The 27059-nt window shown below is 41.6% G+C and overlaps 4 protein-coding genes across 5 annotated transcripts; all 4 read right to left on the bottom strand.

The window, feature by feature from the left end:
- Positions 1 to 251: 251 nt before the first annotated feature.
- Positions 252 to 3579, bottom strand: LOC143001428 (uncharacterized). 2 transcript variants are annotated; one of them, XM_076151041.1, is made up of 4 exons: positions 3381 to 3579; positions 2805 to 3293; positions 2433 to 2678; positions 252 to 2328 (listed from the first exon to the last, which is right to left on the bottom strand). In XM_076151041.1, the coding sequence occupies exons 2-4, from the start codon at positions 2905 to 2907 to the stop codon at positions 1262 to 1264; spliced, it is 1416 nt and encodes a 471-aa protein (XP_076007156.1). In that variant the 5' UTR covers positions 2908 to 3293; positions 3381 to 3579; the 3' UTR covers positions 252 to 1261. The 2 variants fall into 2 exon arrangements, with proteins under 2 accessions (XP_076007156.1, XP_076007157.1); XM_076151042.1 differs by having other exon boundaries at positions 2805 to 3151.
- Positions 3580 to 4248: 669 nt separating this feature from the next.
- Positions 4249 to 11441, bottom strand: LOC143001429 (tryptophan 5-hydroxylase 1-like). Its single transcript, XM_076151043.1, has 12 exons — positions 11123 to 11441; positions 10919 to 10992; positions 8405 to 8560; positions 7922 to 8087; positions 7702 to 7802; positions 7511 to 7578; positions 7150 to 7346; positions 6472 to 6607; positions 6251 to 6377; positions 5627 to 5722; positions 4815 to 4948; positions 4249 to 4537 (listed from the first exon to the last, which is right to left on the bottom strand). The coding sequence occupies exons 3-12, from the start codon at positions 8558 to 8560 to the stop codon at positions 4366 to 4368; spliced, it is 1353 nt and encodes a 450-aa protein (XP_076007158.1). The 5' UTR covers positions 10919 to 10992; positions 11123 to 11441; the 3' UTR covers positions 4249 to 4365.
- Positions 11442 to 15382: 3941 nt separating this feature from the next.
- LOC143001427 (uncharacterized) lies at positions 15383 to 18317 on the bottom strand. The gene is made up of 2 exons (XM_076151039.1): positions 17923 to 18317; positions 15383 to 17796 (listed from the first exon to the last, which is right to left on the bottom strand). Exons 1-2 carry the CDS (start codon positions 18062 to 18064, stop codon positions 16361 to 16363), a joined length of 1578 nt encoding a protein of 525 aa, XP_076007154.1. The 5' UTR covers positions 18065 to 18317; the 3' UTR covers positions 15383 to 16360.
- Positions 18318 to 20185: 1868 nt separating this feature from the next.
- Positions 20186 to 26846, bottom strand: ankrd13a (ankyrin repeat domain 13A). The gene is made up of 15 exons (XM_076151038.1): positions 26337 to 26846; positions 25513 to 25648; positions 24817 to 24941; positions 24682 to 24727; positions 24267 to 24410; positions 23980 to 24169; positions 23582 to 23648; positions 23392 to 23473; positions 23196 to 23257; positions 22987 to 23117; positions 22749 to 22906; positions 22535 to 22666; positions 22111 to 22271; positions 21937 to 22001; positions 20186 to 21735 (listed from the first exon to the last, which is right to left on the bottom strand). Exons 1-15 carry the CDS (start codon positions 26442 to 26444, stop codon positions 21537 to 21539), a joined length of 1806 nt encoding a protein of 601 aa, XP_076007153.1. The 5' UTR covers positions 26445 to 26846; the 3' UTR covers positions 20186 to 21536.
- Between the last annotated feature and the right edge of the window lie 213 nt (positions 26847 to 27059).

Below are 27059 nucleotides of genomic sequence, written 5' to 3'. Positions count from 1 at the left end.
ATGGAGGCTTCACACTTATTTGATGGTTTTACCAGTAAGAGAGAGAAAAGAAACAATTTTCTCTGCGTTTACAACCAAACTGGGGACGTTTGAAGCTCTCAGCTCAGGTAAACTGGTGCTGTCAATACGAAGAAGAAGAGGAAGAAGAAGACAAGGTGAGCTGAACGATATGGCACATTTTTATGGATTGGATCAAATTCAAAATAACAAAATAGACAAGAAGAAATCACATTAAAAAGAGAGAGGCGATGAAAAGGTCATAAAGTAATTTAATAAAATAGATATGAAAATATAAAATTTAATAATTCTATCTCATTGTAGGAAAAAAATCCATAACAAAGGTGTCTATGAAACATTGCTCATAATTCTAAGCCGTTCAGACACTTAATTACAGTTGCTTGTGCTTAATCATTCTTCCATACACATATTTGGTGCTCAAATACTTCGGCAGACTTCAATCTAGAGACACAAAAACATCAGCATATGCAGCACATTATTGGAATGGCGTTGATAAAGTTTATAATTAATAATTTTCAAAAATAGCATTCACAAAACATTGGGAAAATGTTCAAACATCAATTAAGAAGTAGAAGAATCTGGAAGAGTGTGGTCGTTTTTGTGTTGTCTTTTGTTTATGATGGTGACATAATTTAGTAATTGTGGTTAAAATGCACAATATTGCATCACACCCCAGTCTTGCTCTGTTGCATTGTTCACTTGTAATATCAACTGATTTGGAAATATAAATGTAATAATGTGTTTCGCAAAAAGTTGAGACTTTTGATTGGTTAGGTTTAGGATTATGTCACCTGAATGTACATCTATAAAGTATAAAGAGCAGAATGACCGAATCAACCCAGGCCTCCACTGACTCCTCCCACCTGAGATCATAAGACATCATTGACCATGGAGGCAGCGATGCCCCTTGTGGTAAAGGGTGGTACTTTCTGGGGCTCAGTGTCTTTCCAGAATAAGATTCCATCAGTAGGAGGCGCCAAAGAGACATACTTATCACAGAGCACTTGATTTGTGGATTCTTCCAGGATTAAATGAGGATTTCAGCAAATGCGAACAAAAAGTGCTTTTTCTACAGTGTTAGAGATTTAGGAAAATTAAGATTTAGGAAATGTTGCTTCTATTAATACTAGTATCATACTGATGGAACCTTTTTTTTTGTTTGTTTGTTTGCAAGTTAAATATCAATTGCATGGGATTTGCTGTGGATTGCTGCAACATGATGATCAATAAAATTCTATTCTATTTATTCCACAACTAGACGGCTGGAAATCTTTTCTCTAGCATGAACTCGCATGTGACTATGTATGTGTGATTTCCGAGTGAATCCTTTGCCACAAACTGAACAGCTGAAAGGCTTTTCTGCAGCGTGACATCTCATGTGGACAGTTAAGTTCCCTTTGCGATTAAAACTTTTATCACAAACTGAACATTTGAAGGACTTTTCTCCAGAGTGACACCTCATGTGAAAAGTGAGGGTTCCTTTGTGATTGTATGTTTTACCACAAACTGAGCAGCTGAACGGTTTTTCTCCAGAGTGACACCTCATGTGAACGGTCAAGTTTGCTTTATGATTAAACGATTTACCACAAAGGGAACAGCTGAAAGGTTTTTCTCCAGTGTGACATCTCAAGTGAACAGTTAAGTTTCCCTTTTGACTGAATCCTTTACCACAAACTGAACAGCTGAAAGGTTTTTCTCCAGAATGACTTCTGGTGTGAATAGTTAACTGTCTGTTCCGTTTAAATCTTTTACCACAAACTGAGCAGCTGAAGGATTTTTCTCCTGAATGAATCACCATGTGCCTGATTATTGTCCTCTGCTTTGTCAGATCAGACACAGCGTCAAATCCCTTATCACATTCTGAGCTGATAATAGATTCCATATCATTGTCATATCGTATATTACTTAGAAGGACATTTTCATTTTTCTTCAAACCTGATTGATTGATCTCCTCCCAATCATTGCTGTCATCAGTCTCAGTTTCAGATAAGTCTGAATTCTTGTGGACACTTGCTGGATCAAAGTTCTTAGCATTTTTTTGTTCTCCATAATCCTCTCTGTCAGCTTTTATTTTCATATTTTCAGTTGAACTGTTGGCTGAAAGCTCTGACTCTCTATTCTCTTCACTTTGGGGAATCTTGGAGAACTGAGCTTCTTCTTCATTACCATTCTGCTTGAAGCATTGAAGCTGCTCACCCTCCTGATGGCTCCAGAGTTCCTCTTTAACATGAGAAGCTTCTGGGTCCTCCTGTTTAACAGCGGGGCTCCACTCCTGTTGCACCAATAGCTGCTGGACATCAGTGGGCAACACTGAAACACACACAACATTATAACAAATCTACGTAACATATGATAAGCTACGTATTAAGTACTGTTCGGTTTGATGTTCCCATGTTTTGATCCACATTCCTCACCATCAGCATCTGGTATCATCTGTTCAGTTGAGCTCCTGGCTGGAGGCTCTGACTCTCTGTTCTCCTCAATTTGGCTTTGATGAAACTGGCACATCTGACTTTCTTCATCATTTTCTCTCTTCACTAGGACGGGAGTGGATGTGAAATAAGTGACATCAGCCTCCTCCTCCGAACAAATCCAGAGTTCCTCTTTAATGTCTGGAAACTCTGGATTCTTCTTTTTCACAGTTGAGCGCTGGTGGACATCTACAGGAAACATATAAAAGTGCCAAATAAGAAGCGCTTAATGAGAATGTGTGGAATAATTTATCAGATTCAACGTCTCAATGCAAAACAAGAGTGAGTAGTTTCAAACACAGGAAGTAAACAAACCTGCTCTGTGTAAGTGAACCACAGGGTTCAAAACAGCGCTCAGTAGTTTGTGTTGTCGTTCATTCTCCTCTTTTGAACGAGAAACTTGGTGGAGTTTAGACATTTTCACAGGACGATACGAATCTTTTCTGCTGTCAAACGCCGATAAAAGCACAGTTGTCGCTCCATGGTGCAGTAAATCTAACTAGCGCGTCAGAGTCCAGAGTCCAGAGTCCCGTCTGTGTCCAGATACTTCCGGCTAGCAAGCTAAGCTAACGGGAGACGAGTGAGTGAAATAAAGTCCATTCAGGCGCGTTTATCTTCACATACGGAGCCTCGGAGGTTCATTTCTCCTGGATAGAACATCACTTTAGAAAAGAAACACGAAGCAAAACAGAGGAAGGTCTCAACGGGTCACAATTTGGGTCAAACTAAAATGAAATCACTTCCAGTCAAACCGTAGTTATCTTCACTTCCGCAACCTCACCCTCTGTTGTGGACCTGTTGATTCTGTGCATGTGTACCGTTTAATCACATTTTTGCTTTTCACATCTGGACAAATATTTAACAAATTTTATTTAAATTGTTACCACTAACTTTCGTGCTGTCGTGATGACTCTCTGCTCCAGCGCCGTGCACGCATCAGGCCACTCGTTGACATACAAGTTCATGGGCACAAGGACGTAGCGGTTGCACACATTAGTGATGGCAAAGAGCCCAAAATGTCCATTCCCACTCGCTCCATTGCGCGATGCGTGAGAACACTGCAGAGGTTCTTTGTGGGGCAGTGCTGGAGCCGCAGCAGTAGACATTACGTTACATTACGATCATTTGGCAGACGCTTTTATCCAAAGCGACTTACATTACATTACCACCCTTCGCAGAGGGGGGAGCAATTGAGGGTTCGGTGCCTTGCTCAGGGGCACCTCGGCAGGGGCTTGAACCGGCAACCCTCCGGTTCCCAAGCGGAAGCACTACCCACTGAGCCACTGCCTCACTGACGTGCAGATCCACGTCCTGCTGACAGCCGGGGCCAGTTGAACCACCCCAGAGGCGGTGGATGGTCTTGACGTTGCCATAGTGATCCATACCCAGCAATCAGGGCTGCGTTCTGTTCATGCCACCGGCAGTCAAGGCTGCGTTCTACTCGTGCAAAGAAGGAACTATCCATCATTGACAGCTACAGAAATGGTTTGGTATTATTGTTAATAACAAACAATAATAACAAAGTATCCTTTAACAATGCCAATTGTTATCGAATCTGAATGAATTTGACAGCTGTTTTTCTTGTAGTGTTTTTGGCAACATCAAGGAACAAATGTAACAGTAAATAGAAAATGTTACAGTAAACAGCAACAGTTAATGTTAACCACCTGATATACTAGATGTGGTGGTTCTTAGGTTTTAAGACAATTGAATACAAAATAAACAGATTAATCAGTTTATTTCTCACACTGCAGCAGTGTCTGGGTGCAGGCAGAACAGACAGCAATACAATACAGATTTTTATATGAGCAAGAGAGGGAAGAGGAGAGTGGACGGCTCCAAGGGCGTACTCAAGTCAGCCATCCTCAGCCAAGCCTCAGATGTTCACCTTTGCCAGTCGGCTCAGCGCATCTTCTACGATGTCCAGCTCATGCTGGATGTTCTTGACGAGTCTTCCAATGTCGCTGCTGTCCCTCAGGATGTCCACACTCTGAGTGTAGGGGTTGTAGCTAATTGTGAATGGACGACGCATGGTCTTTGCAAACTCCCTGCATAGAGATTGTCAATTATTTACATCAATAGCCTGGTGCAACAAGTTCATGTACAATATGTTACTACAAAATTGTGGCTTTATAATCCCTCAACAAAGTTCCTTTTGGTGATTTAACAACTCGCATCATCTCAGAAAAGCAAAACTTTACATTTAAAAAATTCTGATAGGATTAGAATAGTGCTAATTGGCATAGGATATAGACAAGGGATGTGTGATTGTGATGAGTAAAATGTTAAGGGAGGGCTGCATTTACAGAGCAGATCTCTACTAACCTCATCTTGGTCGTGGCATCCTCAAAGCTGTCTGAAATGTAGTACACATCTTGAAATGTATCTACAGCATAATCCCGAATACAGGTCACCACGGGTTCAAACGGCTCCGTATGGGCCTCATCAGACATTGCATACTGTAAAAGAACAAATATTGTGCCACATTTACTCCTTAGTCATTAGATACATTTAGCAACATTGGTAAACTAAAGGAAGTAAAATACTGTGCTATTCCCAATTAAGACACTTTTGCTTTGGTAACACAAAAACATACATATGATAAATCAAGCACAGAAAAACGCAGAGGTTAGCAGGTGGTTATGCAACCTAGCCTATCATCTGCAACAGAGAACTGTATAGGCCTTCTTTTTGCCCTACTGATAGTTATTAACAAACGAAAATCCCCCTCTTTATTCCTTACGTAATAGATTAGTAGTGGATTGTGCGTGTTTTCTTATTAACTCTCTGTAGTTCTTGAGAGAGGTCATTGTTGTCAAGTGTTGTCTTGTCCTACCATCAGATTCTTGCTGTGTGTTACCAAAATACCATTCACACTTTATGCACACACACTCTACAGTTCACTTTTAGAAATAGTCTCGATTTTGACCTTTGTACTGATGGTTGTATTTTTACATTTGGCTGACGATGTAAAAAATACATGAAAAGGAAAAACAGCACAAAATTCTGTTTCATGGAATGGGCCTCATTTTTCCGTTGTTTGCGTCAGAATCAGAAATCCATGGAATGTATGGTGCACTGAGCCTGGGTTTATCCTTATAATCATATGGAGCTGATTCACACTTTCATTGTGTTACCTTGAGTTCCCTGACAGAGGAGAGGAGTCCAGCTCCAAAAGCTTTCAGTTTGCCCTCCTGCTTACACAGACCGAACTCCACTGTGAACACATAACACTGAAACACAAAAAGTTTTAACCATGACATTGTGTAATTTATAAGCCAGAAACTTAATTGAAGATGTACGTATGTATGTTTGTGTAGTTGTTAATTTATGTTTGGGACTTTTTATGTATGGCCTGTTCTTAGTACTATTAGTTCTGCTATTTTGAAGATCATGAACAGAGTACAACATTTATTTGTGCCTCGTCAGACACTATCACAGCCCTGAGACAGTGAAGAACACTAAACATGGCATGTATTTGGAAATTTGAGCCAATGTTGGACTTGAGTGAAGCATTTGATACTATTGGGCTGAATTGCTTTGAACACTGGGTTGGTCCAACAAGGTCTCAACCTGTTTTATCTATTTCTTCTTGATTTGTTTTTTTCCTCGATTGGATCATCCATGCCTCCTCATAGGATACAGCCAGGATGTTGCTTAACATCCTGTGGTATAAACACACATTAAACTTGTGCCTCCGTTAGTGTGTGTGTGAGTATGTGAATGTGTATTCTGATGTTTTTCGAGGTGTGTTCTCTTACATGTGCTAGTTTCTTTATATCATCATCTGAAGCTCCCAGCGATGCCAAGCCAATTTCCTGAGAGAACTCAGCAAAGCAGGGATCTGTCAGCATTGGAATATGACCCAGCAACTCATGGCATGTGTCTCTGCAAAAAGGACATGATTAAAGTAAGACAGAGTTTTGCTTTACCGACTATGAAAAAGTGAATGTTAACGTGTGTATGAGGAGTGTGTATTTACGGTTCAGGGGTAAACAGACAGTTGGAGCTGTGGCGCATGTACTGAGTGCAGTGGAATACTCTGAAGGCCAGACCAGCCAGAAAGTCTCTGGAGGAAAGGAACCCTGCTACCGGCCTGAGGATGAAGCCTGAACGCTCTACATACACACACACATGCACGCGCGCATCACCACAACAGCTTAAGCCCAGAAGTAGAAATAACACTTCTACACTGTCTGCATATCTCTTGTTCAACCAAGCTCGTTCTGTCAGTGAGTATCACAGTATCAGTTAGTATCAGGTTTTTAAATCCATCAAGCACTAGTCTGAAACACACCTACAACGCTATCTACAGTTCAAAGTGTTGATGTAGCATTAGCCGATATTCATTTCAACTTTAGATTTTGCAATGTTGCTGTTTGGATGTATTTGTCAAAAGGGGGCCAGTAAAGAGCCAACAATGAGGTGGATCCTGGGTTGCTGAATGAGACATCTGTTAATCAAACAGGTATGACCTAAAAACATACTTGTTGGAATGGCTTTCAAAATGGCCATATATATATCAAAATAGGTCTATGGTAGATGAAATGTTCCCTAATGCACTTAGGATTGGCTTCAATGGTCAGTTTTGTTAAATGCTTTTGCATCATTTTATTCTGTGCTGGCATGCCGGCAGTATTGTGTTCGTCTTCACATTTACCTTTGAGGAAATTAGAGATGTCTTCCAGCTGGGGCATGGTGTCATCCCTGTAGTTACAGTACTTGATCAGCAGAGAGAAGCTGTTGAGAAACTCTTTGCAGGCATGGGTGGGATGCACCTTGCTGACCTCCCTGAAGACTACGCCCCAAGTACGGACCTCCTCTTCAGTAAAGTCCACACGAGGAATAGGATTTCCACTAAGAGACAGAGCGATAAAAGAAATGAGATGAAGGATTGGAGTGTAAAAGATAAATATACAATAAAGTGACATGGCTTAAAGGTGCAGAGACAAAGACTCCACAACTTTTAGTGGTGAAGTGGGATCATAAACTCAAAACACCAGAGTTACAATGGAACTTACTGCTTGTAGCTGATGGCCAAATCATTAAAATATTTTCTTCTTTCATGGTATGAGTCATCAGTAAAGCCCTGAGGAAAAAATAGGACACTCAGACGGTTCTATCACATCTTGTGCAGGACATGTTGATACAAACCACAAATACTACAATGACAGTATAATTATCATCATAATTATGTATTTGCATTACTAACTGGGTGATCTGACTTCAACTCATAGTCAATTGTTATAATCCGGTTGGCAGACAAATCCAAATCAGAAATCTTCTTAGGGAACCAGATCTCATCAACCATATCTGGAAAGAAATTGCGTTTATTAAGGAAAAAGTGTACTTCTTGGGTTTATTTTGCATGATATTGTGCATTGTACATGTGAACAAAATAGCCCTTCCCAAAAAAATCAAGCATGACCTACCATCATGAGGCAGAGTGGCGTTGTCAGATAGATCAGCAAGTTTTAGGTGCTGAGACATCTCCTTCAAGGGTTCAGGGCTACTGTCACTATCCAGATCAATCTCAAAGTCTGAATTCTCTTGCCTGGATTTACAGGACTCGACGGGGACAATATTGACTTGTTTGTCCTGCATGAACATAAAATACACCATGAGCAAAGCAGAGAAGGGAGAGATGTCAGTATGTCAAAAATAGATCACAAGTGAAATGAGAGAGGAGGGGAACAAACACAATTCAAAACACTAAGCAAACAAACATGGGATCCTGGGAGCCCTGAGGGTTGGCACTCTTTGACCTTGTGGACTTTCCAGTGAGGAGAACTGTCTTTGACTGCATAAGATTGGAATGGATAATGGATAATGGATAATGCTGACTATTTAACAATGATTAAAGGATAACAAAGAAAATGTTGCTGGGTTTTTAAAACCTCAAATAAGACACCCACCTGAGAATATTTGAGTGCCTTGGCGAGGGCACCGACTTCCTTCTTTAGGGAGAATATGATGGTTGCGTGGGCTTTTTCAGAGCTGGTTGACCTCGCACTGGTGCTGTTCTTGTCGGCTCGCTTATCATTCATGTTAATGCATGTATCCTTATCCATCTAGGGTACAACACAAAACGTACATCACTAATTTGAGAGACTAAACAGACAATTTGACAATGTTGGAACATCGAACACATTCATATCCCGCCCACTACACATTGTAGTGTCATTGCTCCATAGACACAAAACATGGAAACTGTATGGGTGCAATGTGAACGAGATGTAGTAAGCAAATTGTTTGAATTCAGGAAAATGTTTGATTTGGTGCCTTAGCAGTGGGACAAACAAACAAAACATGCCTCAGCTGGAAATGGAGTCGGACAAATGCCAAGCACTATAAATGAGGGGGACATTGATTACAGATAAATCTAATGACGCCCAGCAAAATACTAACCTGTTGTTTATAAGCACATTTAGGCATTCTTTTTCCTTTTTCTTTTTGCTATGTTTTTATTGAAGCAAACATTTTACATGACATTGCACATACAATTATTGGTTATTTTGGAGATCATTCTTTATACAGAAAAAGGGGGAAAAGGAGTGAGAGAGCTAGAGAGAGAGAGAAGGTTGTATTATTATTACTATTGTTGTTGAACTTTATATGTCGACCCTGAGGAAAAATAGGCAATATGAGGTACAAGTCATGACCGCACAGTCAAGGCCACTACCGCTGGAGGTTGTGAGAACATGGCACAGTAGTGTGGGCAGAATCCAGGATGGCATCAGTGATGTTGATGCAATGATCTCATAGTGTAAATATAGTTTTTACAGGATGATGTCAAACAGCAATGTAGGCTACTACAAATCGCATTATAGCCTGTGGTGAAGAGAAGAGAAGAGAAAAACAAAAAAAACACAAACAAAGAGAGGAAATCCCACCCAAGGACCCAACCCAACCCCGCAGTCACACAACCCACATCCATACAACCCCGTCCTGGCCCACCTGGGATGTAAAATAAGATGAAAAAACAAAAAATAACTGTTCAGTGTTCAGGTTTTCAGTCATTGGTCTGGCATAGCCTGTAGATCTGTGAAGTAAGAGAGAAATGGTTGCGCTCTCTGATAGAACTTATCAGTGTGTCCCCTCATAGTGTACTTGATTTTCTCGAATTTAAGAGGGAATCTGCCATTTCTTGTTTGAACTCTGCAGTTGTTTGGGAATTTGCCATTTCCTTTTTCAACTCCTGAAAATCATGGCTCAACTTTAGACTCATCTCATGCAGAGCCGCCTGCAGAAATTTTTCCCAGGCTGTATGACAGAGAACGTGCTTCCCTGCAAGAACATTACAGAACTATTTTAATTCCTTGTGAAAATAGAACCACACTCACTGTCATCTTATTAACATTACAACAGACTGAATGCATGTGAAGTACAGATGATATGGGGACTACAGGGAATTCCCTGAATTACAGGGAATGTGAAGGGAAATTGTGACAGGGATATGTGGACAGACAAATGTGAAATATGAAAGGTTTAGTATAAGTTAAATAGTAAAACCAGTAATCACATTGTTTTGTTTTTTTTTAGATTAATATAATGTGAATTCATTAGTGTGAGCTTGACACTGAAAATGTATACAGAAAAAAACCAGCTCATGTTGCTGAATTGAAGTGCTGCAAAAAGCGAAAAAACAATACGGAAAAATGCGGGACGGAGGACGAGTCAAAGCCACAGTGTGTGGTATGTGGTGATGATCTCAGCAATGAGTCCATGAAACCATCGCATCTCAAACGGCATCTACAACAAAACACACAATGCTGAAAGACAAACCAGTGGAGTTTTTTGTACGCAAATGTGGTGAACTGAGGCAGTCCAAATTCGCAATTCAGTTCCGTGGTGCACCTGTGGTTAGAGCACAGGAGGCTTCTTATCGTGCCCAGCCTCCGCATAGCGAAAGCAGGTAAGCCGCACACAATTCGTGAGCAGCTGTGTTTACCATTAGCAAAAGAGATGGTACACATTATGTGTGGCGAGAAAATCGCCATTTGGTGCCACTTTCAAATGACACAGTGTCGCGGAGAATAGGAGCCATGGCAGATGACGTTAAGACGACACCGATTGAACGCATCAAAAATAGTTGCTATTATTCCACGAGACTACTGATGATGCAGGTTTACTTGTTTATGTCAGATATGAGCATGATGGTGCAGCTGAGGAGGACTTTCTTTCTGTTTTGTCAGGCCCATATGCTGTGTATTTGAAGTACAGTTGGTTGTGCTTTTGATTTATGTTACCTTTGAGTTGGGATGGGTAAAAATGACAAGAACATCATCACCAACCAACGATCTCTATTTTCTTTACAGTTGCTCCTCTAAAAGACATATAGGCAAAAACAATAGCTTAAATTTCAAAAGATCCTTAACTTAAACATTACTATGTATAATCAAGTTCCTTAACATTTCAACTTAACTTACTTTGCCGTTTAACTTCTTTGCCGTTGACCTGTTTCTCCTCGTGCAAAGTTTCCATCCAGAATGAATTACAGGACCTTCATTATATAGAAAAGAGAGAGAGTTGTGGTTAGTCAGGTCAAACAAGAAATGTTTAAACTCCCTTTGTAACTGGATCCTAGACTTCCTGACGGGCAGGCCCCAGGTGGTGAGAATGGGTTACATCACCTCCTCCGAATTAACCCTGAGGACTGGAGCTTCTGCTATACGCCCTGTTCACACATGACTGAGACCGCCTACAGAGAGGAGGTCAGTGCCTTGGCAACCTGGTGCCAGGAAAACAACCTCTCTCTCAACGTCGGCAAGACGAAGGAGATGATTGTGGACTACAGGAAAGGGCAGGAGGGGCACGCCCCTATTCACATCAATGGGGCATCTATCACACAAGATGCCTTAGCATCCGGGTACAGACTACTAGACTCAAAAACAGTTTCTACCCCCAGGCCATCAGGCTCCTCAACCAGTGACTTTGCATTCCGCTATCATTGGTACTCATGCCACTTTAGATTTATTTATAGGAACAGTCTGTACATATATATTTTTAGTCTGTATACATATATCTTATTTTATTCTGCTGTTTGTTAGTCTGGTCTGCTTTCTGCTTCCATTTTCATAAGAAGAACCTGTTGCACTAAATTAAATTTTTCACTAAATTAAAATTTTTGCACTAAATTCAATGTCAATTCTTTCATTCTCTATATGCTGCTGCTGATATCTCGTCACAAAGAATTTCACTGTACAGTATTAACCTGTGTTTTTCTGTGCAAATGACAATAAAACTTGAAACCTTGAAACCCTTCTTTCAGACGCAACATTAGCTTATTTACCTGCATGAGTAACGACTTTGTTTTCTTTGTTTTGTCTTGTATTTGCTCCTGGGGTGTTTCACTTAAGGCAAAGCTGTTATGCTTCTATTTACCTTGGTGAAAGGTGTAATATAATGTAAATAACCCCTGGGGGGACCTTTGATAACAAATTTGTCACATCATGCTGCCTTTAGAAGCAGAACTTTCATCTCTTCCCGCATCTCTGTGAAATGAGTAACTTATTTTATGAATAAAATTGCTTGATCCCTTTACATTAATATCTGAATGTAATTTAAAAAAATAAAATTTTAAGAGGACATTTTTGCAAAGATGTCAGGTCAGTGGCCACTGGGGGGGCCACATTCGGTCAGCGCGATAGCGTCCCCCGCAGGCAAGAACAAAATACTGCATCTCAGTTAACAGTGATGCAAACACACCATAACTGAATACATAAGTAAATGTCTCAATACCACACCAGCCACTGAAAAGCTGTGCTGATAAAAAGTGTAACAGCAAAGAGTAACTGAATTTAGAAATTAAGTTACACAGTATTACACAGTTGGACTTCTAATAATTCCACTGTAAAGGAGATAAGTTGCAGTCTTATAAATCAGTGTTTAAAATAATTTCCAGTGGAGTTTGGAAGCCAAAGATGTGTACATGGGTCATAGAGTGTGTGTGTGTGTGTGTGTGTGTGTGTGTGTTGGGGGGTCCCTGCAGAAAAAGTTTGGCAACCACTGACTTGAGAAATTTCAGGTGGTTCATAATGTGTTTTGTAAAAAGATAGTTAAATAAAAGTAAACATTTGCAATATGAACTTGTACTTCTTTGCACTAAAACAAAGGGAAAACTTGGAGTTGTCTATTTATATGCCTATGGATGGTCAGAAAAACCTGGATTGTGTGTCTTGCCTTCTTTACACAGAAAAGAGAGAGAGAACAAAGAAACAAAGAAATGTTTGAATGGTGTGAGTTCTATGCTTGGTTAAACACAAAACTATAGGTGTATGTAGGTAATTTATGTAACTGGGTTGAAAAAACTCCTTCAGCACTCCTATCATTAGTCTGTATGGCTTTTTAAGTCAGTTAGTTACAATTCAGTTGGGTGCTTAATACAAAAGGATCACAAATGCTCAAACAACTGCATGGCTGTGTGAAAATGTAGCTGTTATGAGCAATCAGCATGTTTATATGCTGTTTCCATCAGTAACTACATTCATGGTCAAACATAATTGGACGTTGGAAGTACTAATTAGTAATTCAGTCATTAGATTAGATTAGATTCAACTTTATTGTCATTGCCTGTCACAGGTGCCTTTTCCAGATGGGAGAGGGATCTCTAGAGAAGGTCATACCAGGTTGGTAGGCAAACTGCAGTGGGTCCATTGATGACCTCACCAAGGGCCGAAGGTGGTCAAAAACCAGTCTCTCCAGGGTCTTCATCCATCAGCTGCGATGTCAGTGCCACCGGCCTGTAGCCGCTGAAGTCTTTGGGGTGACGGGTCTTAGGCACAGGTACTTTCCCTCTCAGACTCAAATTGAAGATGTACTCCACTATCCCACTCAGCTGGTCTGCGCAGGACTTGAGTACCCTTGCACCTCCTCAGTTCCCTTCTCACCTGCTCTGTTGTGATGGAAATGGTGAGGCAGGTGGGTTGAGAGCTCCCACCTGGTGTTGCAGTAGGGGTGGGCAATTACCATAAACAGAGAAAGGAGAGGGCTAGGGGGCGGAGAAGGAGGAGGGACAGGACACAGTGGGGATGGGGGTTGCAGCAGTGGGGTGGATGACTGGTCAAACCTGATGAAGAAAACGTTCAGGTCATATGCCCACCCTAAGTTCCAGATACTTCCAGCTAGCAAGTGGAAAGTGGACTGGCAGCTGGAGAGTTACCAGTTTGCCTCCAGGTGCCCATGAGCAAGGCAACGAACACCCAACACCCATTGTGGATTGCATGTGGCAAAATTAAGTATCTTAAATAACGTAATAACCGTAGTTATCTTCACTTCAGCAAACTCACCTTCTGTTGCGATTGCGCAACGTGTAACATAGTATACTGGGAAAATGTTTGAGACTTGTTGATTCTGTGTATGTGTACAGTTTAATCACATTTTTGCTTTTAATCACATATAGACAAATATATATATATTGTAACGGGTGGTGTATGGACCCAATTGCAGTACAAAGGACTCAGAATCACTGGTACAGTTCAACGGTTTTACTGACACTCCGGCAGACAGGTGGACAGCACGGAAACACAGTGACAGGCGGCGCTTGGTCGAGCGGGCAGGCAGGCAGACGATGCAGCAACGGTACAAGGAAGGAGCAGGCAGGCGGGTAGTCAGGGACAGGCGGGCGGTCAGGATACCTGGGAAATCAGGAGACAGGCAAGGCAGAGGAATCGGGGACAGGCAAGGTCGGTACCGGGAAGACAGGCAGGAATACGCTGGAAGGTCTCTCATGGAAAAGAACAATCTGGCAAAGGAGTGAGTGTGGAGCTGGTGAATATATGTGCTGGGCTGATTGCATGTGATGAGAAGCAGGTGTGTGCACAGGTGAGTAGAGAAGACTGGCGAGGTGGGTGTGGCTGGCAGGCTGAGTGGGGCGGAGGCAGGATCAACGGAAAACACTGAGAGCTGGATGACTGAACTGTGACATATATACAGTATATATACGTATTCATATATGCATCCGGCCATTTGATGAAATAATTCATGGCCACAAGGATGTAGCGATTGCACATATTGCAATACCTGCAGCTCCACGTCCAGTTGAACCACCCCAGAGGTGGTGGAGGGTCTTGCCGTTGCCGTAGTGGTCCATACCCAGCGTAGATGACCTGCAGAACCTGGAACCAGAGCGCACAGGGCACCAGCAGCTGCAGGATATAACAGTCCCATCCTCCACGCAGAAGTGCCAGCTGTCCTTCTTCCACCATCTCCCAGATCTTCTCCTCTGCTACCTGGTACTAGGAGAGGATGCGCAGACGGATGGGTTGTGCTTAACATGTCTTAATCTCATGTTGAACCAGCCCAGTTTGCCTATTCTTGCCCTCATCTTTGGCAGCAAAGATCCCAATGAAAGCTTACACCGGTGTCTTTGTTGCTGGCCGAGGCCACCGCTGCTGCACTGCCAGAGTTTATGGCAGCTGACTTGGGGACAGGGTGGTGGTGGTGGAGCAGGGCTGGCAGCGGCACTTGTTTCCGGGTCAGTTCATCTTCTGACAGTTGCAGGGTCTCCGTGTCTCACTTCTGGGCCACTCTGCTGTCATTTCCTGTCAGTTGGATGCTGCTCCCATTTGTCTTCTTTGTCACTGAATTCAGCAGCTCTGACGAGAGGCCGCTGACAGGGGGCTGTTGTGTGGGTAGAAAACACCACCTCTGTGCGGTCATCCTCATGCAGGGCCTCCCCCAGGTGGCATCGTGGGTGCTGATGCATGGGCAGTTGCATCCATCGGCGTGCCATTGCGAGCAGCGGAACTGTGGCAGAGCATCTATCTTCAGTAGGTGAGTCTGGTCAATGAACTGTTCAATCTCTTAAATCTTAAAAGTTGAATTCTCTCTATAATCTTCCCACTTCTGACACCAATGTAGGGAGCTTGGCAATTAAGAGGTTGACAAATCACTGAAGAGAGGGCTGTATGAAACAGTGCCCTTCACTTTATTCAAACAAATGTAAACATTCAGCATCCAGAACACATGTCCATCTCAGAGGAGTCACTAACAGATGGAACACTCAAACTCATGGTTACAGTTCATCATTACTGACAGTCAACTTTGAGGCTTACAAGCACACACGTCCAAAAAACGTTTAAACGGGGAAAAAAATAATGTAACAATGGCATAATTTACGCCATTTCAAATCAGATTAACTACATCAGGGAAAATTCTGATGAGTGTTAGTCAAAGGCGTCAATGTCCGCTTACATACAGCTGCCGCAATAACATATTGAACAACTATAATGAAGCTACAGGCTCATGCTCTTCACTTGCTCACCTATCAGAGGCCTCCCAACATTAGCCCTCTCAGCGGCTAAGTATTTTGTTTTGGTTTTGAATATACAGTGAAATGGTTCAGGTGTCTGAACTATATCACTGCTATTTCACTGCAACAGCACACTGGCTCCATTATGCAGAGGCTGCATACCAAACCAATGAACCAATCACGTGATATTAAACAATAAGAGTAGAAAGGTAGACCAAATATATGAAGCAACTCAGTAATAAATGATCATTCTGAATATAATCAATCAAAAACCTTTCTTGGATAAATCTGAGAAAAAATCTGAGTAATCATGGTTTATCTACCTGATTATTTCAACTATTAATCATAATTGATATTGGAAGATGAAAATTCTGTTTTCTAATTTATTTGCCATCAAAGAGAACCTAGTAAATAGTGCATTGTCTCTTTAACTTGCGTTGATGTGTTACATTTTTGATTGTCTAGTTGTGCAGAAAGAGAGTAAATTGCATTCCTCTTGCATAAATCTGTTTGCTCAAACACACAACACACAAAAAACAAATACAAGGGGTCAAAATATAGACAAATGGGAAATTGTTCGTGGAAGGAACCCTGGGAAGAACCTATGAAATGTTTACCTTTATTTCACAACCAGACAGCTGGATGTCTCTTTTCCACAATGAAGTCGCACGTGAGTATTTAAATTGGATTTCTGAGTGAATCTTTGACCACAAACTGAACAGCTGAAAGGTTTTTCTCCAGAATGAATTCTCATGTGAGACGTTAAATAAGTGTTCCTTTTAAAACTCTTACCACAAACGGAACAGCTGAAAGGTTTTTCTCCAGAGTGACATCTCATGTGAACAGTTAGGGTTCTTTTCCGATTAAATCCTTTACCACAAACTGAACAGCTGAAAGAGTTTTCTCCAGAATGAATTGCTGTGTGCTGGATTAAGTTCGATTTCTCAACAAATTCTTTTCTGCAAACTGAACAGCTGAAAGGTTTTTCTCCTGAATGAATTCTTGCATGATGAGTTAAGTGTGTGTTCCTTTTAAATCTTTTACCACAAACTGAACAGCTGAAAGGTTTTTCCCCAGAATGACTTCTCATGTGATTAGTTAAATAACTTTTCAAATGAAATGTTTTACCACAAACTGAACAGCTGAAAGGTTTTTCTCCAGAATGACCCATCATGTGATCAGTGAGGTCTCCTTTCCGTCTAAATCTTTTCCCACAGACTGAACAGTTGAAAGGTTTTTCTCCAGAATGACTCATCATGTGAACAGTTAGGTTTCCTTTCCGTTGAAATCTTTTCCGACAAACTGAACAGCTGAAATGTTTTTCTCCAGAATGAATTGTCGTGTGCCTGATTAAGTTCGATTTCTCAGCAAATCTTTTTCTACAAACTGAACAGCTGAAAGGCTTTTCTCCAGAATGAATTCTTGTGTGCCTGATTAATTTTGATTCATTATCAAATATTTTTCTACAAACCAAGCAGTTAGTTGTTTTATTTGTAGTGTGTATTCTCCTCTGCTTTGTCAGATCAGACTCAGAGTCAAAGTTTTTATCACACTGTGAGCTGATAATAGATTTCCTGTCATCGTCACATTGCATATTACTAAGAAAGACTTGTTCGTTTTTCGGGATCTTCAAACCTGAATGAGGTTCTCTGGTCTCCTCCCAATCATTGCTGTCATCAGTCTCAGATTCAGAAGAGACTAGATTTGTGTGCCCACTTGCTGGATCAATATTCTTAATTGTTTTTTGTCCTCCATAACGCTCTCTGTCAGCTTTTCTTTTAATATTTTCAGTTGACATGCTGGCTGGAGGCTCTGACTCTCTGTTCTCTTCAATTTGGCTTTGAGGAAACTGGGAGAACTGTGTTTCCTCTTTATCATTTTCTCTCTTCACTGGGATGGGAGTGGATGCGAAATCGGCCTCCTCCAGACATTGAAGCTGCTCTCCCTCCTGACCAATCCAGAGTTCCTCCTGTTCCTCTTTAATGTGTGGAGACTCTGCATTCTCCTTTTTCAAAGTTGAGCACCATTCCTGCTGCATCAACGGCTGGTGGACATCTACAGGGATCAATGAAAGAAACACAACATATAAAAGCGCCAAATAACAATGTGTGGAATAATTTATCAGATTCAACGTCTCAATGCAAAACAGTGAGTAGTTTCAAACATAGAAAGTAAACAAACCTGCTCTGTGTAAGTGAACCACAGGGTTCAAAACAGCGCTCAGTAGTTTGTGCTGTCGTTCATTCTCCTCTTTTGAATGAGAAACTTGGTGGAGTTTAGACATTTTCACAAGACGATACGAATCTTGGAGTTGTCTCTCCATCGTACATTAAATTTTATCTTAACTAGCGCGGTATTGCCAAGTTCCGTCTGTGTCCGGATACATCCGGCTAGCAAGCTGAGCTAACTTCAATAGCTCTGTAGGCTAGCAGGTGACGAGTGAGCGAAATAAAGTCCATTCAGGCGTGTTAATGTTCACATACGGAGGCTCGGAAGGTTCATTTCTTCTAGAAGGGAAGTCATTTCAGAAAAGAAACACGAAGAAAAACAGAGGAAAGACTCAACGGTGCACTCTTTGGGTCAAATTAAAATGAAATCACTTCCGGTCAAACCGTAGTTGTTGATCTTCAATTCGGCCAACTCTCTTTCTATTGTGATTGCGCAACATGTTATGTACAGTATACAGGGCGAATGCTTGAGACCTGTTGATTGTGTGTATGTACGCGGCTTAGCTCTTGTACATTGCAGTGTAATTGGAGAATATATGAACAAGAATGAAAGATAATAACAAGCAAAAAAAAAAAAGGGAGAATACAGACAGAGTGGGTTCTTCAGTATTCAGCCTGTGGAATAAATTACTATGAGCCGGCGGTATTAGGACCCGGGGAAGACGACTTCGTCTTCCTCATCCCTACTCATCTTCCTCCGCTATGATGCTGCACCTTATTCGACCAGCCATAATAATGTCTCTTCTCATGTCATTAAACGCGCAATCCGAAGAATCCAATCTAACCGAGAGGGCTTATGTTTTTGTCTTAAAGAATCAGAATTTAGGTAAGATGGCGTGAGAGTGTTTGGAACCTTTCATCCCCCCACAATCAGGAGTGATGCTCGTATACAGCATCACGTGACCTGTCTGGGCACTAGGAGAACAGAATCGAACAGAAAAAAATGGAAATCCATTAGATGGAATAATGTGACTCTCGTTAATCTAGGGTTTGTGTGCGTGTGTGTCCGTCTTCCTTGTGTGTTGCAGTCACACTGGGGACGGTGCTGTCAGTGCTGCTGGTGCTGATGGTCATCATGGCAGTGTGTGTCTACAAACCGCTGTCTCGTCGATAAAACAGACATCATCCCACCCACAGACCGCTGCCCTCCCGGTGCACACGGACCTCTGCGCCGGGCACCGAGACGCTCAGCCCCGGTGCCACAGTCTCCTCCAGGCGGCAGGAGACAGAGGAGAGAGCCGGGCTCTTATAGGACAATACACTGGACAGACCACTACACACTATACAATGTTACTGTTTTCCTTTGTTATACGGGGTCATTAATGTATATATTTAACCTATTGTATACTTGGAAGTCTCGTGTCCTCTGTTAATGTAAATATATTTGGTTGATCAGCACTTTTAATTTCAATATACGTACTTAATGTGAAGATATTGTACAAAGTGTGGCTCGAGAGATTGATTGTATCATGTGGCCTTATATCTATAAATATGTATATAATAATGTTAAGCCTGTGAGTCTTACTGGACTGTTTGGGGGGGAAAAGTGCAATTGTGACCCAAGACATTCAAGGATGCATTGGAAAGGCGAAGTGGTTCAGTGAGACAACTGTACTTTCTAGCTGTTTTAAGTAAACTTTGCCTCTAATGAGGCCCTTTGTAACATTACATATCAAAATCTGCATATTTAATTTGTCTTTACCCAGCCAGAGTTAAGTGACTTTGTGTTTGAGATCATTATGATTAAGTACATTTGCAAATAAACAAGAGTGTGAGATAAAACCATATAAACAATTCAGACCTGTGATGTATATAAATGGTTCACTTCATATTTTGTTGAAGGAAATAAAACACAATACTGCATTTTAGAACCAATTCTTCACTGCAATGTAGTAAACAATCCAATGGACTGCAGTTATGTGTACTAACGTCAAAATCCATTCACAAAATATGTTTTCTCTTTATCTCAGCTAATTATTGGAAAATAAAACACATGAAGCAAGTCACCTTCAGTCCACATGGAAATAAAGTGCTTTTATTTTAGAAACATTTTAAACCCAACATACTCTTAAAATTTTAACGTAAAAAATCTTGCAGCTATTAAATGGCGCATTACAAAGATCTCTTTTAATCTAAACAAAGCTAGCCTGTTTAAAGTAAACTGTTCAGCAGTTTGGCAAATTGATCATTACAATTGGTTGTTTTTCAGCTGAAAGCGATGCAGAGACCTTGGGTGAGTGGTTGGTTATCAGTGAAATCAACTAGTGGTTAATGCGTGTTACTCAGCACGATCAGATAAAACACACATCTCCATGTTTGAAGTACAAAGTTTCATAATTGTTGCATGAGTTGACTATGACATGGCCCCGCAAAGAACCTTCAGCACAGGCGTTACGCCACTGGGCCTCATTAGAGCAACAAAATCATTTGGCACCTGATTAAAAGACAAATCATACAAATGGAACACATGCTTGGTCTTGGCATACATATGGTGTTGTTTTTTCTAGAGTTGTCCATGGCAATAAAGAGCTGGACTCTCAGAACAATCTGTGCAAACACTGGTTGTGTGTGTTCTGAACTGCATGACTGCTGCATGCGTACTGACTGACTGGCTGACTGGTCTCTATTGCCCTTTGGAACTGCTGATGCTGCTTACAGACAGTTTAGGACAAAATAAGAGGAAAATAAAAATGAAAGCACAAGATTGGGAAAGATGTTCTTAAAAAACAATCAGGCTGAAAAGTTTAAGCCCCATTCCTTGTTGTGCAGCAGATATCACCATGGAGCTGATTTTCATTTTCTTGAGACATGCTTTTGTTTGCCCATCTGAACTGTGTACATTCACAGACTACATGATACTTGCATTAATTTGTCAGCCAGCTTTGACTGAATTGAGCCGTTATTCTGCAATAAATTAAAGGGACTGTTAAATTGGAGCCCTGAGTTAATCAACCAATCAGTGAGCCTATAAGGCTCAAAGTGACTCTGTAGGTATTCAGTATTACACAGAGGCAGCAAAGGAGTCTGTCCCACCAGATCCACTGTACTGATAGTTGTCATTCTAACTTACATCTGAGACAACAGGTGAAGCGAAAAAACTATAAAACTAACCATAAAACCAACAATGCTCTGGACCCAAACAAACAGATCTGCCTGCTGCCACTACGTGTAGTCACCTCCAGTAGTCTGCACTGTTCATTTCCATTCAACCTCAGGTACACTTAATGAATCCTCTCTAGATAATATCATCAACACTAGTGGGTTGTGGCTGTGATTCTTAACTGGAAAATAAACAAACAAATGGAATTATTTTAAAGAGTTTGTCGATCAAGCTCAAGGATGGAGATGTATTATATTGGGATAGAAATATATAAAGGAGCATGCTATTACTTCAAATAGCTTTTGGAAAATATGGGATACTGAGAGTTAGATATTGCCTGTGCAATAAAGACCTATTAAAAAAGGTTGCATAGAAGACAGTGGTTGAGATTGGTTGAGGTGTGATGGTTGCATCTAGATCTGGAAAAGTTGTGTTATGTTGAAGCTCAGCCTCATTACTTATTCCCTTTACTTCTCAGTGAGTGAAAGCTGCAATATCATCTCCAGTTCCTCTTCCTCCTGCTTCTTCCTCTTCTCCTCTTCCTCTTGAGCGCGTGCTGAGAGCTCCATGGCCAGGCGAAGTTCTGAGTCCGGGCTAGAGGTAGAAAAGGAGCTTGCAGGGCTGGAGGTGTCTCCATAATCCACTAGCACCCCCTCTGGGATACTCCTTGTATAACAGGAAAAAAAGTAACATCTGTGGCTTTGTGGCTTTGTAAGAGTTTGACACACACTGATGTCTACATCACGGTAAAATTTGCTGCATCAGTGCGACAAATTGTCTCACTTCTCCACAACCTAAAAGGTAGTGTTTCCTTTACCACACATAATTAGGTAATTACTATGCCAACATGTTAATCTGTGTTCCTACCTGTCACTTTGGCTACTGGGCATTACGTCAGTGAATTCCCCATCAGCATCATCCCAGGTCACTTCCTGTAATGACACAGAGATGCAAGGTTGAACTACCATAGCATGAATGTCACGACATGAGAAAGTGTGGCAGGCGTCTATTTGACGGCTCGTATGGTTGCTGCTGTCTGACCTCTCCTGGAACTCCTTGAGACTCCAGGATACTCTGATGGATGGCATACTGCAAAAGCTCCTCATCATTGTTGGACAAGGGTGTGTGGCGGTTGCCCCCTCGGCGGTGGTAGTGGACAGGCACCTCAAACACCGAAGGACACACCTGAAATGGAGGGGTCGCTGTAAGGATGAAAAGATGTGTGGTGAGTGTGTCAGCAAAAAACTCACAGGGATGGAACTTAAGATGTAGAGAGCGGGTTTGTCAGAGATGGTAGGTACAGATCATTTTGTCGAAATGAGAGCATTAAAGTTGAAAAGTGACAGTACTAGAAATGTTTTGCCATTCAAAGAGGTTGAGATGTTTAACATGTTAACGCATAAGGTAACTTGGATATCCTATCCCATAAAAAAGGTGCATTCTGTAGTTCATGTTGTGTTCTAACCAGCAGCTTCCTCATTGTCTCCTGAGGATGTTGGTGTGGCTGCTGCTGGTGTGTTCACTTGCTCTTCTGTACTGCATTTATTGACACTGCCAAAGGTAATCCTGGCATTGAGCACGTGGAACAGAGGAATCTCTGCAAGAGAAGAACACAGATGAGTCCCGCCGTGTCGGTTGCATTTCTGCTCTGCATATAAACTCATTGGAATTCCTCATACCTATTTTAACAGGAAATCCAGGAGGAAAGTTAAGGGTGACGAAGTCTCTCAGCCGTGCAAAATGGGAGCTGGTCCGGGCCATGAGGTCAATAATGGGAGTTACTTGCTCCACCAGGGAGAGAGGGTGTTCCTCACTCATCCACAGTGTGCCCTTGAACCTGTGTTGCAAAGGAAAATATAAGTCAATTGTGTCAAATTAAATAAATAACGCTGTCACAAAGCTACATGGCTTTCTTACTTCTGTGTCCGAATGCTCAGTTCAATCGGTCGGCCAATGTCTCTATTCCCCAAGTCAAAGTTGGGATCAAAGTATTCCTCTGGGGTGATTGCAGTGGGATTGGTGGCAGTTGCATACTCAAGAGTAAGATCCTATGGGGTCAAACACTCGCATCAAATGATCTGACTGATGGGAACAAAATTAGTCTGTCTTATTTCTGCACCTCTTACCCCTTGTGCACTTATGTGCTGCTCCACAGTCCCCAGGAGAGACTCCAGAATGTTCCTCTCACCTACAAGAAGGAAAAGTCTAATGTCAATACTGTACATCAGTCTCAGGGATAAAAAAAAAAAGGCCTTACTTACAGTATATAGTCAATAAAGGTGTGTAAAATAGTAGATAAAAAATAAATAATACTTTACACACTTTTTATCCTGGCCTTCTCCTCCTCTGTGAGATGCTCTGTCCTTGTCCTGATTACAACATTTGCATTGTTCACACTGAAAACCTGAGAAAAGATCAGAATTCAACATCTTAATCTCATCTAAATAGACAGCAATGTCTTCATCTGCATTTGTTCCTCAAAACAGAAAGATCATTTAAAATTTATGTGAACCTTTGCTTCGAATCCATTCACTACTTCAGTTTTGTCCGTCCTCCAGCCCCATATTCCAGATTTGGTCCTGTGGAAGACAGTTTTGATACAGAATCAGAAGTGAGTAGTCAGTATGTCTCACACAGAAAACATCCGATGAAAGTCAATGGAAACGCCACAAATACAGTAACTTGGAACTAGTTAGAGACAGGATGACAATTTTCTTTTCAACAGAAGTCATTACAATCATTGTGACCATTAAATGACACACTAGAGTGTCTTAGTGTACCTCAATTAGAGAGTAATGCTAGGAGCCTGGAACTTTTAGTTCTTAATCAAGTTATAGTTTTTTTTCTGGTGCGAGAAGGTTTAACTATGCATGATGTTGGAAAGAGGTGAAAATGTGTTGGGACTCTTGCCTCTCAAAAGCAATGTCCTTGGTGTCCAAGTAGGTGTTGACAATAGGGGTAGTTAATCTTTTGGCAACTTCCTGTTCAGCCGGCTGCATTGACTCCAGTGTGACGTCCTCAATCTCCTGGGATATGTTAAAGCGCTCTGTGTCCACAACTTGTTCGTCATGATTCACCTCCATCAACTCTGCACAGGCATCTATAATAAACATAGCCTGTCAGGTCAAGTGCATCTTTTTACACCAAAAGCCGCAGGAATTGAAAGTATTGAAAGAGTCGAGCGATAAAGCCTGCACCATCTCCTTTGAAGATGTAGCTTCGACACCCTCTGATCCAGGTCATGTTCTCAAAGCCAAGAAGAGTGGCATCTACCCGCAAGCTGGCGCCACTTTTCCAAATGCGACAAACATCACTTGGACAAACCCGGGACAGAAGAGGGACTGTGAAGCAACAGCATATGATTGTCCCACAAGGGAAAGAAATGTAGCTGCACGTGATGCAAAAACAATGTGACTGATTACTACACCAAATACATACTTCACATATCAAGAGGCAGGTATGCAGTTGTTCCTGAATGACACTGACAAATCTCCTTCAAAGACTTCTGTGTGTGTACATCTATAAGTATGTGTGTATGTGTGTGTGTGTATAAACTAGCATGCACCTAATTATATCCAGACAATCAATCAAGACAATAAAAGTCAAACTTACTCCAACTGGTGAACTCCCACTTCATTTCCATATAGAAATCTGGAGACTGGGGATGAAAGGAGGGATTATGTCATTATTCTATATGAAATATGGTTTGCTGTGAAGTGAAAGGAGGGGGAATCTCTAAAGCGCCACCTCTCGGATCTTGGACAGCAGCTCAGGTACTCCTCCCAGTGCCGTGGAGGCTTTGAGGTAGTCTCTGCGCTGAAGCACCAGCTGAACCATCTCTGGGTCTCCAGTGCTGACGGCTTCCTGCAACACTGCGCACAAAAGCCAATACGGATCAACAGACCGCTCATTTCCTTTCAGTCTGCCATTAGTAAACCTCGACAAAGACGGTAATATGTGAAACTGCTTCACTTATAAACGCGGTCCAAAGTAAAACGTGGGCAGAAAATAATTGAGTACGCAAAATACGGGAACGGGGAGCTAAAGCATCAAACACGCATGAATAAACGAGAACGCACTCGTAGGTAAGGTAGTTAAGTTAAGGTTATCTGACGCAAGGTAAAAAAGAAGAAGGAGGGGAAGAAGAAGATCGCTATCTGACGCCATAAACTTCATTAGCTGTTGCGTCGGTTCTTCTTCCTCTCTTCTAATGGCGGGGGAAACCCAGGCAATCAAGACAATAAAAGTCAATATGTGTAGGTCAATATGAGAAGGGCTCTAAGTAATCACACAAAACCACGCGAGACATCATATCTGCAAGCTAAGCACGGGGAACATTCATAACATTCCGTCTGTTAAGTCGCACTTGAACGCCTCACCTGTCCAATTCACGGCAAAACATTCATAATATCCCACCAGTTAAGTCACTCTAGAACGCCTCACCTGTCCAATTGTTGTCATTTTCTTTTGTCACTTGAGCACCGTGTCTCAGAAGGACTCGAACTGACTCCAGGTGCCCGAGAGACACAGCCAAGTGGAGGGGCGTCCGACCTCTGGGGTCCAGACCCTCGATGTCCGTCTTGAAAGAATCGGGGAGAAAATAAAAGTATGCCGTTCATCATGATGAGGGACATACTGAGTGAAATCCAGCTCACCGTTTCAATGCATTTTGATTCGACTATATGCTGGTGTTGCTACCATGTAATACTGATCCGTGGGAGTCTGCCACACACTTACACAACTTTTAATTTAGGCCTACAGCACTGATTATAGTGTATGAGACACCAGCATCATGTCTGCTCTGACATGAGTCATAACTTTAGAGGTTACAGTATGATGATGCATGGTAGGAAATGATGATAACTAACTGAATAACAGCAATTAAACAACAACAATATAATAGCGAGTTATAAGAAAACCTAAATGGAAACATCAACTAACTATCCAACTAGTTTGACTTAGTTGGAATGAACCGTGTTTAACAAGGCAGTGACAGGACACCATCACCACAATGACATCTACAATAACAATGACTTTCAATGATAGTCTGCAGTTTATATAAGTTTTTCGTAGCATAATACACTGGGTTGTGTTGCATGCGCTGTTGTGGAGTAAAGCAATAATTTACGAAAACGATCGACAATATGCAACGTAACATACATGTAAAGACCATCTGGCCTACAATAACTACAGACCACAACGCTCCCTCTTGGCTAGCAAACGTTACTCCACCGCTCTATCGCATATTCGGTGCTTTGAATACCCACCTGAGATAGTCGTATTTGTTCCTCTAACGTCCTGTAGTCGTTATCCCACACTGCGGAATGCAGGGGAAACTCCAGTTTGATATCTTGGCTAATGTTAGCCGTGGACATCTTGCTCCTAAATCGAGCTTCTCAGTGCAATGTTGACGTTAGCCAGCTTCTTCCCGTTACAGCCATGTGGAAAAACTACTAAAACTACACGCTACTTGTTCCCAAATGCAGCACAGACATAATTCGCGTCTTCGTGTTTCACAAAACAACGTCGGGGCGTCCAAGCCGGCGGGCAACTTTCCCCAAGCTTTCCCCTAAATAAAACTTTTCAACGAGGAAGTGCCCGGACTACGTTACGTCATAAAGACAGGGGCGTTCGCTAAAGAAAGATATACACACTATATAACCATTAGCTACTCGTGAACATATCTGACAAGTTCACGCAAGGTGTAAATTACTCTTGTGTGCACTCGTGCTTATCATTTGGTCAGTTAACGCCAGAAACGGGATACGTATGAAGACAAATCGCAGTAAAAAACAATAGTCGGTTCCAAAGTGGACCTAACCATTCAGTCAATCCGCATGGGGGTTAACATATTTGATCAAAGGTTAAATGTCTATAAAAATCGATACTTGGTGTCAGTCATCCTTACGTAAAAGCATATGAAATGTTCTGATTTTAAAATAATAACCAAAACAAATATGTGTACTCGCAATGGTAAATCATCTGTATTT

The sequence above is a fragment of the Genypterus blacodes genome, unplaced genomic scaffold (assembly GCF_046128005.1).
Source record: "Genypterus blacodes isolate CSIRO-AG114 ecotype Tasmania unplaced genomic scaffold, CSIRO-AGI_Gbla_v1 ptg000053l_1, whole genome shotgun sequence".
NCBI lineage: Eukaryota > Metazoa > Chordata > Actinopteri > Ophidiiformes > Ophidiidae > Genypterus > Genypterus blacodes.
Note: the sequence above shows the minus strand (reverse complement) of the source record. Positions and strands in the feature narration are given on the sequence as shown.

What these genes read in the sequence shown, in the direction of transcription:
- LOC143001428 (XM_076151041.1), bottom strand. Translation starts at nt 2,907, where the DNA reads ATGTCTAAACTCCACCAAGTTTCTCGTTCAAAAGAGGAGAATGAACGA. An exon ending in GGTTCACTTACACAGAGCAG is followed by an intron (nt 2,679 to 2,804) that starts GTTTGTTTACTT and finishes TGTTTCCTGTAG; the next exon opens with ATGTCCACCAGCGCTCAACT. An exon ending in GATGATACCAGATGCTGATG is followed by an intron (nt 2,329 to 2,432) that starts GTGAGGAATGTG and finishes TGTGTGTTTCAG; the next exon opens with TGTTGCCCACTGATGTCCAG.
- LOC143001429 (XM_076151043.1), bottom strand. Translation starts at nt 8,560, where the DNA reads ATGGATAAGGATACATGCATTAACATGAATGATAAGCGAGCCGACAAG. An exon ending in AGTTGAAGTCAGATCACCCA is followed by an intron (nt 7,579 to 7,701) that starts GTTAGTAATGCA and finishes TTTTTTCCTCAG; the next exon opens with GGCTTTACTGATGACTCATA. An exon ending in CCTCTGTCAGGGAACTCAAG is followed by an intron (nt 4,949 to 5,626) that starts GTAACACAATGA and finishes GTTCTTTTACAG; the next exon opens with TATGCAATGTCTGATGAGGC.
- ankrd13a (XM_076151038.1), bottom strand. Translation starts at nt 26,444, where the DNA reads ATGTCCACGGCTAACATTAGCCAAGATATCAAACTGGAGTTTCCCCTG. An exon ending in TGCTGTCCAAGATCCGAGAG is followed by an intron (nt 24,728 to 24,816) that starts GTGGCGCTTTAG and finishes TTTCATCCCCAG; the next exon opens with TCTCCAGATTTCTATATGGA. An exon ending in AGACAATGAGGAAGCTGCTG is followed by an intron (nt 22,272 to 22,534) that starts GTTAGAACACAA and finishes TCATCCTTACAG; the next exon opens with CGACCCCTCCATTTCAGGTG.
- LOC143001427 (XM_076151039.1), bottom strand. Translation starts at nt 18,064, where the DNA reads ATGGAGAGACAACTCCAAGATTCGTATCGTCTTGTGAAAATGTCTAAA. An exon ending in GGTTCACTTACACAGAGCAG is followed by an intron (nt 17,797 to 17,922) that starts GTTTGTTTACTT and finishes TGATCCCTGTAG; the next exon opens with ATGTCCACCAGCCGTTGATG.